Raw genomic sequence first — 13125 nt, 5'->3', positions numbered from 1 at the left:
GAGTGCTGGGATTAAAGGCGTGTGCCACCACCACCCGGCCTGGATTGGTATTTTAAAAAATCTAATAAATTATATAAAAAAAAGAATTTAGAGTTGATTGGAGTCACACAACCAGCACGGCAAAATAGAAACTATGGTAACCAAGGTGTCAATCTGTGATGGAAGCCAGGCAGCTCAGGGGTAAAGGTGATGGAGTTTAAATGCAGCCTGGAGTGGATCCCTGAGCAGAAGTAACACTCAGAAGCTTTATAGTTGTTTCAGTGCTTCGAAGTGCTTCCTACTCTCCAGAGGAATGTCGAGTGGCTCACAACTGCCTTTAACTCTAGCTCCACAAAATCCAGGGCACCACTAGTCCCTTTCTTTCCCACACACACACAAAATACACCTTAACACAAACAAACAAACAAAAAAAAAACACCCTATAAGGTGGGAGTCATGGACAAAAGTTCAAAGAGTTAACATCATGGAACTGTAGAATACCCATAAAATCCTGTGGCTTCAAAGAGCTATTAGTTACTATCCTTGTGGAGTTTGGAACACCACCTAATGGTGCTGTTCTGTTGTTTAGAGACAGTTTCAACTATGTATCCCTCGATTGCCTGGAACTTGATATGTAGACCAGACTAGCTTCAACTCACAGATATCCTCCTGCCTCTGCCTCCTGTGTTGGGATTACAGATGCGTACCACCAAGACTGGTCTCAGACAGTGTACTTACTGAACCAGAGGAAAAGGCGGTCATCTCTGTGAACCTCTCTCTATTGGCTCTTACACATACTCTTGAAATGTTAATGGTCAAGACAACACCTATTATTCAGTAATTTAACAACCACAATTCAACCATTTTACACATCTAGCAGGTATGCAAGATCCTAAAGTACTCTGTGAAACAACCTGTGTCCAGTTAAAAGCCTAATTAAACCTTTTAGGTTCTGAAGAAAACTGAAATACAATGTAACTTGCCTCTCAGAAGCCAGCTGTCCTCAGAAATCACTAAGCTCTCTAAACCAGTGGTCCTCACCCCATGCGTGGGCCAAGACCTCTTTAGGGGGTCAAACATCAGATATCCTGAATCTCAGATATTTACATTGCGATTCGTAACTGCAGCAAAATTATAGTTATGAAAAATCATTTTATGGTTGGGGGTCACCACAAGAGGAACTGTGTTAGAGGGCTGCAGCATTAGAAAGGCAGATGAACCACTGCATTAAATAAACAATACTTTTAACAGATTTTTACACTGATCAAAATGAAATTATTTCCTCTTTGGCAAATATCACTTTATAATGATAACAAAAACATTACAAAACAAGGCAATATCATTTCTGTTTATTAATAAAGTAATTATGATTGCTGAAAAAAAAGTTGAAAAATGCACACATATAATGTAGGTTAGGCCATCCAAAATACAGAGCAAAGAGTCATCAGTCATGGTTGGGGTTCACACAAACGAGAAATAAATACAAGGCTAAACTACTTGATAAAGACAAGTAAGATAAACTATATTAAGTATCACCTTAACTAGTAGCCATCTTTTCTCTGGCATGGGCACAGGCTTGTCTGTATCCTGCACAAATGTAACGAACTAACAGCTTTCTGAGCCCCTTAATACAAATCTGATTCCTTGCTTTATGTAACCCAAGAAAATAACAGTGAAGTCATTAGAAAAATATGGACCCTTCTGAATATCTATTGTATTTTAAATTTAAAAATACAGCTTAGATCATATGAAATATGAATTTCAGATTTACATCTTATCTATACGTTTACATATGTTCTTATTAGTTTGACTGAAATGCAAAAATATGTCTTAATATCAGATTAGTTAAAAATACTTATCCATGGCTAGAAGTACTAGTTTGTAGAACGAGATGTAAGCTAGGCGCATTTTTGAGTTACTGCCTTTCCCAAATACACAGGCTCTAACACTAAGCCTTTAATAGAGATTTGATTCAGAGAGAACGGGAGATCTCTTGACTCATCTCAAGCATTCCTGTAAACAGTCAAAATCTGCTTTCTGTAAAGATTAAAATTCAAGTAAATACCATACATGTAAGCTAACCTGTTATGCTCATAACACATTGAATCATAACTACTATGTAAAAAGTTTTTAAAAAATCATTCTTATGTGACGAGAAAACAACTCTGTAAACATGTTCATTTCAATAGCTGGTATACTGCAGCTGCTTTGGTTGGCACAGTGACAACGATCATGTGCCGCAGGTACTGAACATCAGGTACCTCTGTACCTGGATAAACCAAGCCTCCTGTCTAATGTTTTTAATGGCAAGGGCAAGACCTGAAATTCAACTTCATTTTCTTCACAAATGTTCAAGTGTTTGAAATTTTGGCAAAGCTTAATTTTGACCTGGTCTTCCCAGCGGACAGCAGACTTGAAGCCAGTTGAAATACTGAAGTCAGCCTTCCCTGACTCCCCGTCACCTGCTGCCCCTTATAAACAGCCACTGGTAGGTATGAACAGATTCAGCCTGAACCAGTGGCAGAGGACTTCCCTAGTATGCACAAGGCCCTGGGGTTTGATTCCCCAGAACTCTGAAAACAAAACAAAATACAAGAAAAACCAGGTAAATATTTTAGACCATGACAAAATGCTGGCTATAGAGGCTACCAAGACCAAAAACTAAAAAAAAAAAAAAAAATAGTCTACTATGCTAACAAACAAATGGTAAAAACTCAAAAAGATGATACCTCTACACAATAGTGCATTAAAGGGGCAACCTGTGCCAGGAGCATGCAAATCCCTTGATCTGAAAAGAGAACAGAAGGACCAGGATACTTCTGAAAGCAGCATGCCACTATCAATCTGAGGTTGTAATTTTGGGTGGTGCGCTCTCTCTCTCTCCTGGTCTCATGAAGCACAGGCTACTTCTTAACTCGCCACAAACCTGGCATGAACCTGACCTTCCTGCCTCAGGCTCCCAAGTGTTGAAGCTGCCAGTGTGTAAGCGGTAATTTTTATCTCTTAATTCATTCTGTTTTTTGAGAATCAAAATTGTTAACAATAAAGAGTTGAAACAAAGAGAAATTCATGCTACATAACATTTTAAACCAAAGTTTAAAGCGAACTTACTTCTCTGGCCCAAAGGGGAAGTTTCTTAAGATACAGAATTAGTGCAATCAATGAGAATCCAATCAATTCCCAAAATTACAAAGCTGGAACAGCAGGTGTCTTGATTTGTGTAGGATGGGGAAATCATAGCGCTATCTTTAGTATGTTTGGTATACAGAGAAGACCAGAGCTAACTGGTGGGTAAACGAACTTCAACACTGGGGAATCCTGGGAGTCCGGTAGTTGAGTTCACTCAGGATACCCTCTCCTCCGCAGCCCCTGTACAGACACTGTGTAGCCCTGACACCTGCACATCCGAGTGACACTTCTCTCTGCTGGTCTACTGTAAGCCATCATTTTCAGGTTTGTTCCTCTGATAACAGTATGAACTGAGAACATTTCTATAGGACACTGGAATGGTCTCCTAACACAACTGTTCCTGTTAAAGCTGGCAGGTGACTGTCAGGGAGTCACACTTAAGACTTCACATGTGAGTCCAGAGACTGAGAATTTAAAAAATAGTCTGTGTGCACCACAGTTCACACGTGACTGTCAGAGGACATGCGGGGCTGTTCTCTCCTTCCAGCATGCGGCTGGTCTCAGGCTTAGGAGTAAGTGCCTTTATCCACTGAAACATTTCATCAGCCCAAGACTGGGAACTGTTTTGTTTCAGCTTCCTCTGAAGTGCACTTTCAGTCACTGTTTAAGCCTCTGTAAGATGACTGGAAAGGACCACAGAAATTCTTAGAGATGACCTAAACTGAATGTCTGTTCAGTAACATTTTGTAGCTTACATACTTCTAGGGCTGAGAATTTGTTTCACTGTTTAAAATAAAATGTTCCTTCTACCACTCTTTTCTTTAGTTACTTCCACTTATTCATACTGTCAATCTCTGTATACTATGTGCACCTCTGTGCTTCCATGCCAATATAAATTCCCCTGAAAATTCACTTACAATAATGAATAAACAGAGAGCACCCAAAGATTTCTCTTACTACCACGTTTCCTGAGCCTCAGGCACACACTACACCACACAGCTGAGAGAATGCTCCTTTACTCCACTCTTTGGATACAGTCCCTATGTAACCTAGGCAAGACTCAAACTCACAGCGATCTGGCCTCAGTCTCCTGAGTGCTGGGATTACAGTTGCTCCCAACTAAACCTTTGCTGAATTATATCAATGTCTTCAATGTTCTATATGATTATGTTTATTTATCTGAATCCTTCTGAGTGTTATTTCATAGCCAATAATAGAAAGTCTTTATTAAAATATTGAAAAGTATAAAACAGCAATTATAAATTAGTAAACATCTAATAAAAAAGCAGTATTTTCTTCCCTTAAACAGCACAAGAATCAGTGATTTGGGTATCATTTTTAGACACCATTTGCCCTAGACTCACTTCACCACTGGAGACAACTTTTTAGTTTTTTAGGGTGGAAATCTATGTAGATACTAAGAAATAACTCTATTGTTTAAACTCGGGTGTTAAAAAATACAAATGCCATGTTAACATGTGAGGATAGCATCTCAAGACAGGTGTTATTTCAAAGGAGCTGTGAGGAATGCTGCACAAATGGACACTGAAAGTTAAGGCATCTTTCTGCTCTGTAGTGCTCCCGTGGGTCCAGCAAACTGTACAAATACTTCCTTTAAAAATATATCTTCTGTTATACTTCCATTATTTCACTCCATCCATCATTTTCTTGCAAATAAAACTGAAAATAGTCCAAAATGTGTTTTTATATACCTATAAAAACAGAAACAATTATTAGTTAGAAGCCAATTTTCCTATTTCCTTAGATATTTAGTAATGCCCTATAGACTAACAAGTTAGGAACCAAAGTCTTCAATTCTATAATAACACAGGCTTTTGTAAACAGTGGAGGAGGTACCCTGCCTGCCCGCGTAGACACCATCCTGCCTGCCCGCATAGACACCATCCAGGAGTCAGTCTCTCTCATATGCATGCACATACTGCTAGAGAAACTCTAGTGGGGGTTTCCCCAACTACACAATAACACCGTATGGTGCAGTGCCATAAATGCAGACCCTGCAGCTAGCTCTTCACAGTGTGGCCTATTTGGCTCAATGGAGGCTTGGAACCCCTGCATCAGGAGCCTGGATCTCATGTTGTTCTAGGTCTTGAGCCCTGCCTCTAACTGCATAGGCTCCAAGTCCTCTGCAAAGCCCTGACCTCATGATAAACCTGGAGGGAAGGATGCAGGTGCTCCACTTGACAAGACCCCAGATAAGATCCTCTGGAAAAACAAAAGTAGTCAGGAAAGAAAGCGGACACTAGGCCATAGGTTTGAGACAATGCTTTGTTGTGTCTTACAGAACTAACATTAACGAACCTGGAAGCCCTTTGTCTACCTTTAGTCAATCTTCACTTGATCAAACTTCAATAGTGAGCACCCTTTGTTCATTAAACTAACTAGTAAGGTACTGTATTCAATTAGTTTCATTAATCTACCAGCAAATGGTTCGTTAACATTGTGTTAGATAAGGAAAATGAGACTCTGGCAGAATGCATACTCCAGTCGTAGGACAGAACAGCTTGATTTGGGTGATATAGTTGAAAAAAATTACAAACTGTTTTGAGATGAAATATGCAAATAAACTACATTTTGCTGAAGGAAATTACCTGTATAGCATCTTACCTTGCACTCATCAAATGGTTAGTTATAAACAAGTAGTACTCAATTTTCTATTGCCACTGTAACATGGTTATTTGTCCCTGCAAACATATAATTAATTATAAGATGAAAGAAGTATTAAGTTTCTGCTGAATGGATTTGTTAATTACATTAAAGTAAGTTATGTGAATATTGAAGGCTTAACGACAACCGTCTGCCTCTGTGTAGAAGGCAGGAGTGAGCGCAGCGCGTTAAGAGAATTCGTCAGGTCTTATATTCACCTCGTGAACATGGCACCGGGTTTAGATGTTAAGCAGCAGTAATTAAGACGTGCATGAAACACATCTCTCCATTACCTTACCTAGGAGCTGAATAATCTTAAAGACCCTAAGGCCCTTCATTTATTTATGACATTTTTGATACAGAGTCTCACTCTGTGGTCTAAGCTGGCCCCTCGTACTTCAGCTTCTAAGTACTAGAATACAAGGATGTGTTAGCATGACTGGTAAGGGCAAAGAGGTTCTAAATGCTTCTCAAAGACCAGAGCTATTCAGACCAGGTCACAGGGTACTTCCTGGATTTCCTATGAACTGATCTGAATAGCTCCAACTGTTTTCCTATGATCACCAGGTTACTGACACTGGACTCAGAAAGCTCCTGTGATAGCCTGAGATAGAACTGAGGGTAGTGACATTCGTGAAGTGGTCAGATGGTACTGGAAACCCATTTCTGATCAGAAATCCACTCAGCCTCAGCAGCTGTTCCAGTCACGGATTGGTCATTCAGAAAGGCTAAGACTTTGTCCATGCCACTCTTTAAAGAGTACAAAGCTCACGACACCCTCCGGAGAGGTTTCACAAGGAGCCTAGTCTAGCACAGAACTTGACTCCTCTGCCTCAGCCTCCCAAAGGCTAAAATTACAGCTGTGTGCCCATACCCAGTTGAGTACAATGCTTTTCAAAATTGTTCTCAATTAAATATAACCTGGAACACTAAAAAAAGTTCTTAAACCAGGTGGTGGTGGTGCACGCCTTTAATCCCAGCACTAGGGAGACAGAGGCAGGTGGATCTCTGTGAGTTTGGGGCCAGTCTGGTCTACAGAGTAAGTTCCAAGACAGGTCCCAAAGCCACAGAGAAACCCTGTCTCAAAAACCAAAACCAAAACCAAATTCTTAAAATATCATTCAGATTAGCCAACTTTCTGTACCTGGGTAAAGAAATGTGTGGCTGGGAACAGCCCACCTGACTCGGTCACCATGCTGTGCCGCCCTCATGGACGCGTCAACAGCACTGACAGCTCATGTGGGTGACATCTCAGCAGACAACCTACATTCTAGTACTGCAAATATCACTCCATTTTGGTTTCATTCAGTTTTGTTTAATCTGGTGATTTTCATCTGAACCAGGTGAGATTACCTGATCTGGTGACTCCTTCTTCAGCTCCATTCTCTAGCCACTGAGATTCACTGTCCAACAAACGGTTTTTTGATTCACTAAGTGGTTTGATAGGAAAAGGTTGATTTGAGCCAATACTGAAAAAGGAGCAGACAATTCAGTGAATACTTTCATGCTCAATTAAGGATACTTAATAATTAATAAGCAGCAAATTAGTATTTCTTTTCTGAAATATGTGAGGGCAACTCATGAGATCTTAGCACTCTGAAAAGGCTATCTCCAAGAGAAAAATGCCCACTACCCCCACCCCCCAGTCAAACGGCTCTCTGGGCCCCAAGTGTATATTCCAACACTGCCAAAGAAACCAGTTAGACTAAGAAACAGTTTCAGGGGCCAGTGGGAAAGGGCTGTCAACACTTGTTAATCGGGAGCTGTGGTAGCATAGGACAGGTGGAGAGCTATGTCTGTGGCCAGTACAAAAGTTACCTGTCATCTCCCAGTTCTCTGCTTTCTACCTCTGCAGTTTAGATCTAAGGGGAAAAAATGATTCAGTAATTTATCGTAGACTTATTTTTCTAACTAAGAGAACCAGGGAGGAAGGGAAAGGAGGAAGAAAGGAGGAAAAGGGAGAGAGATTGCCAAGTACTTCTTATGGGCCAGACACTACGCTGGGTGCTACATACTATCTCCCCCTCTCGGGAACCCAGGGAAAGGAAACAGACTTGCCTGAGTGACTTGTTAGAACGGCAGTAAGGGCTAGAGCTGAAGGGTCAAAGGCTTTCGATGCAGTGTGGAGGCCTGTCTGCTGACATCAACATGCTAGTCTGGAGCTTAAAGTCCTTTTCACCTTCTTTTTTAACCAAGACAGGCTTTCTCTGTAAGAGCCCTGGCTATCTCACTCTGCAGACCAGGCTGGCCTCAAACTAACAAAGATCTGCCTGTCCCTCTGCCTCCCAAGTGCTGGGGTTAAAGGCGTGCACTACCATGCCTGGGTACCTTTTTTTGTATGTGTGTTGAGAGAAATATAAACTTATGAATCAGTTTTCTTGGTGTGCAATTATGTTAAGAAATTTCTTTTAAGATAAATAAGAATCTATTGGTACTTTCAAATTCTCATTAATTATCCTGACATTGTAATTAAAACCTAATTAAGGGTTATTAGAATAATGACAGTGCTTTTAAAATTTTCTTTGAAAAAATACAACTTGGTATAAGCCAATATAATCAAGTCTTGAAAGGGATTTTCATTTCAAGAGGATGAAGACAGAGCATATTTACTTGCTTACTAGGTTCCCCAGACATGAAGCTGCATGCATCTGTGCTGTCCTAACTATCGACATGCTCTGCTACTCCCGGTGTTCTGGTTTGCATGTAAAGTGTGGAAGAGCAGGCACCTAACACACACTGCTCCTCCATTAGAAAGAGAACGGAGATAGAATTTTTCTTTTTCTGTCTGTTTCTTGGAGTGTGACTGTTTGTGCATGCATCATTCACACAGAACAGGCATCAGACTATTTTAAAATGAATACTGAAAAACTCAGGAACAAGGAACACACCTTCTGGCATATTCACTCTGGTTTGCAACAGAAGCTTGTTCCGGATCCATTCCCACAAGGCGAGTTGGAAAGCTGCAGCCATCACCCAAGCTGTATGATGAGGAACAACAATTATCTGAGTACTGATTTAATAACAATGGTCAAGTTTAACATCCCTTTTTCAGGGTCACGGTAGAACTAAAGCTTATCAAGTCTAAGTTTGGAAGCTCCTGCCTCCACTGCTGACAGTCTTTTCTCTTGCTACTCACACGTACTTAGAAACAATGTCACCCTCTTAGTCCTTAGCCCAGACAGCTATTCAGTTGTCTGCATACCAGCCACCTTCACCATCACTGGTAACATCATCCACTCTCAAACTGAAATTGCAATGGAAATCCATGAAAGTCCAACAGCACTGTGAGAAGAGCTGGCACTCCAGGGACAGCTCAGTGCTGAGCTCACAGGTAGTCCCTGTTCTCAGGTACTGAAAAAACCAATCAGCCAACCAAAGAGCTGCTCAACACCTTGAAGTACAGTATACCAGTGAACAAAAAGACAAGCTCCCCCTGCGAGCTTATGGTTGTACAAAGAACCCAGCATGTTCTGCTGTCTTCACACTCCTGAGCCATCAGAACTGTGTACAGCAGAGACACTCATCACCTCTGGTAGAGACAGAGTGGCTGTAAATTTGACATGTCGTCATCAACAATCACAAACAGACAGTATAGGGCAGGAGAGTAGATATGAGGCAGGTAAGAACACTTGCTGCTCTTGCAGAGGACCCAGGCTCCTTTCCTAGCACACACATGGTGGCTCACAACAGTCTCGGGGCATCTAGAGCCCACTTTTTGCCTCCCCTGGCATCAGGCATACATGTAGCACACATATATATGTACAGGCAAAACTCTCATACACATAAATTTTAGAAAATTCCATTTTAAAGCATAACAAGCCCCAGACATCTGCTAAAGCCTAGGAATGGAGTAAATGTAAGCAAAGTAGTCTCACTGAATAAAGGCAACAGAGAAGCTTTGGGAAGCTGAGATGGCTTGAAGCTAAAAGACAGAGGAGAAATGGCTATAGAAATATGCGAAGAACTGTTACCACATCTGACTGATACTAGCCTGTGAAGGCAAACTGAGAAAAACAGCTGGAAACCTTACAGTGAACAAGTCCAAGCTCTGCAACACTGGACAGCATTCCCATCTGACCAGCCAACAGGGAAAACTCTCTCAATTGAGATTCCACCTTTAGTAGTGCTAGACTTAGCCTTAAAGAAAATGCTACTCTTGATCCAACCTTGTAAGGCTTAAAACAAACATCAAAAAGACTATTGTGAAGCCTAAAAAACCTAACAGTGTGTCAAAACCAAACCTATCAGTTATAAAGAGAGACATAAAATCTAGACTGTGGGCTATCTAGCATTCAAAACAACCATGTTTAATTGGAAGTTATTGACAATGGAAAATAACAGGTAATGTGAACAGAATTAAGAAAATACAACCAAGAGAAAGCAAAGTGAGACTCTTGAGAGAGAGAGAGAGAGAGAGAGAGAGAGAGAGAATACAACACTCCTGTGTCATAATCTATGAAAATATTTTTATGTTTCTAAAAGTGATTTATTTTTACTTTGAAGAGCTCGAGTCATTTTTATTTTTCTTCTTCCCATTCAAATGTGTACTCTTACTTTATTTTATGTATGTTCAAGATATTTTGAATTTTCATTTTAAAGTCCTTTAAAAACAATCTCTGAATCTTAAGCTATTTAGCCAGAGGCAGAGGCTACCACTGATTCCTACACTCTGTAACTTACCTGGAAAATACTGGAACTAGCCAGTACTTCTTCTCGTCACCAAAGACTTGTCTCCAATTTTTACTACATCCAAGAGAAAACCCGTTTCCATCTATTCCATACGAAAACATAGGTGCGCGGAAAGACTCTTTAAAAAAAAAAGAAACAAACACAAATATGTATATACACATGAATAAATTTTATCTATTTAAAAATTATAGAGGGAATGGAAAATATTAATTTTCTTGCCTACGGCTATGCCATGGCCAGCTATGAACACAACTGTCACAAAGGATAAAAGGGATGACAATCACTGAGGTGAAGACGTCCTAATTAGCCGATCTGACCTATACTGAAGTGTTACCTCAGCAAACACACAATCATTATGTCAACTAAACTCTACTTTAAAAAAGAGAAATTTCAGACTTACTTGGAGACAGAGTATTTTTATTTCGACCCTCTAAAATGATAGGCCCAAATAATTATCTAATATCACTTTCATTTACTATTTTGAGATAGGGTTTTTCTGTGTAGCTCTGGCTGTCCTAGAACTCATCATGTAGACCAGCCTGGCCTTGAACTCAAAGGGATCTGCCAGAGTCTGCCTGAGTGCTGGGAATAAAGGTGTGCACCACTGCTGGCTGGCGGCTCTAGACATGTAAGAATCTTAGAGCAGCCTATGTTGTGCAAGACCCTATCGGAGAGAAGGGAGAAGTGAACAATAAGATGCATTTTTAGAGGCTTTTCAGTTTCACACGATTAAAGACTCCAAGTGTGACTGTGACGAAGATTGTCCAACATCAAAGGGATATAAACACACTTCTCCATTTAAAATACTGGCTTCAGGTGGACACTGGAACGCAGTGAAATCTGGGTAGGTGAGTTAGGAAGACAGGCAGAGGGGCACAGAGAATAAAGTACCCTCACAGGAAGAAACCACAGGCCGGCAGGAGGACAGGGTGTGGGGGTTGAGATAGTAAAGGAAGTGGTATGCGAAGGCTACAGGGTTTCCAAAGCATGGCCACAGGAGCATCTGATTGGCTGAACTAGACTGTCCAAAATATCAGACCACATTACATAGGACTGGAATTAATGATATGCTCTGAAATACTGTTTATCGATGTATTTGTAAATATATGTGCACATGATAAGTCATGATATAAAATGGTTTCACTGGTAAAAATAATGTGGCAAAAATTATTTAAGGAGGACAGTAGGAGGCCAAGAGGCACGGCCTACGGTCTGAACCTGAACTGTGTTCAAGGGCGGCCCTAGTTGATGGCACTACCTGAGGGCAGTGGAAGCAAGGAAGCAGTAGGTCCTGGAGGGAAGGGTAACGTCCTTAAGAATTTAATGGGACCTTAAGGTGTCCTCTCTCTCCCTCGCCCCTGTTCCTCCTTGGCTGCCATTGGGTCAGCAGCTTTCTGGCCGCACACGCTCCCTATCAGCGCACATGGGTCCCCACAGCACACAGCACAGGAGCTGAACATGGACAGAGACCTCTGCAAACACAGTGCAAAATCAAATCCTGATTCTGCTTCCTTCAAGCTGACCCAGCTGAGGTACTCCATTGTTCTTTTACACACAGGGGCTCAACGCCACACGGAAGAAACAAGCTATGTGAGAAATAGATTCAAGTGTTCACATCCCATCTATGACAAGGTTGCTCCTTAGACCTAGGTGGTCAGAACCAGTTGGGAAAATTGACCTACCAATACCACATTTATCATTATTGAATGAATTCTTCAGTTTTGCTATTTAATATGTAAAGGTGTTTGCCTGAACGCATGTATGTACACCATACGTGTGTCTCACACTCAGAGGCTAGAGGAGGCATGGAGACCCCTGAAACTGGAGTTATAGACAGGGGTCAATTCTGGTTTTCTATATTTCTATATATTGTTTGTTTGTTTTTTAAAGAGGTCTTTTAGGATAGGGCTTTGCAAACAGGTCACATTGTTGTCAGTTCTAGGGTAAGAGCACTTCTGTAAAGAGAACAAATAACTTAACAGACACAGAGAATTTTATTTATATGGAAAAAGTAAATCATAATGGACCTGAAGTACTTAACAGTGAAAGGTGAGCTGGCAAGGAAGAAGAAAAACCCTTATACTGGAAGTCACATAATTCACACAGCCCAATAAGAAACAAGACCATAGGGCTGGAGAGATGGTTCTATGGTTAAGAGCACTGCCTGCTCTTCCAGAGGACCTGAATTCAATTTCCAGGAACCACATGGTGGCTCACAACCATCTGTTATGAGATCTGGTGCCCTCTTCTGGCCTGCAGGCATACATGCAGAAAGAACACTTTATACATAATAAATAAATCTTAAAAAAAATAATCAAGACCATATAATTCAAATATAGTAACTAAAATGTGTTCTCAAATCTCTTAATTCTCTATATTAAAAGTTGTTTCCTTCCAATTCTGGCAAACACACAGGCTTTGGATGCATGTGGACACGGCAGGGAGCTGGCATGACAGTTTAGTGTGAGCAGGGCCTCCAGAGTGTCTCGTTAGACCCTAAGCTGGTCTCACACTTGTAACCCTGCCTTAGCCTCCTGACTGCGGAAGAATGGGCACACACCACAAAACCCAGTCCTACCATTCTTGAACACCTTTGTTGTGGAATATTATTATTATTATTATTATTATTTTTTTTTTTTTTTTGGTTTTTAGAGACAGGGTTTC

The 13125-nt window shown here is 40.8% G+C and overlaps 1 protein-coding gene across 1 annotated transcript in view; it reads right to left on the bottom strand.

The window, feature by feature from the left end:
* Positions 1 to 1312: 1312 nt before the first annotated feature.
* The window catches only part of Zdhhc20 (zinc finger DHHC-type containing 20), a 60860-nt gene continuing 49047 nt past the window's right edge, over positions 1313 to 13125 (bottom strand). Inside the window, exons 10-14 of the mRNA XM_026783282.1 lie at positions 10453 to 10579; positions 8661 to 8750; positions 7126 to 7241; positions 5734 to 5810; positions 1313 to 4820 (exon numbers count right to left, since the gene is read on the bottom strand). Of these exons, the coding sequence (XP_026639083.1) occupies positions 5773 to 5810; positions 7126 to 7241; positions 8661 to 8750; positions 10453 to 10579 (371 nt within the window). The 3' untranslated portion in view covers positions 1313 to 4820; positions 5734 to 5772. The remainder of the gene's footprint in view (positions 4821 to 5733; positions 5811 to 7125; positions 7242 to 8660; positions 8751 to 10452; positions 10580 to 13125) is intronic.

This window comes from Microtus ochrogaster, chromosome 17 (assembly GCF_000317375.1).
Source record: "Microtus ochrogaster isolate Prairie Vole_2 chromosome 17, MicOch1.0, whole genome shotgun sequence".
Taxonomy (NCBI): domain Eukaryota; kingdom Metazoa; phylum Chordata; class Mammalia; order Rodentia; family Cricetidae; genus Microtus; species Microtus ochrogaster.
This window is presented reverse-complemented; position numbering and strand designations above follow the sequence as displayed.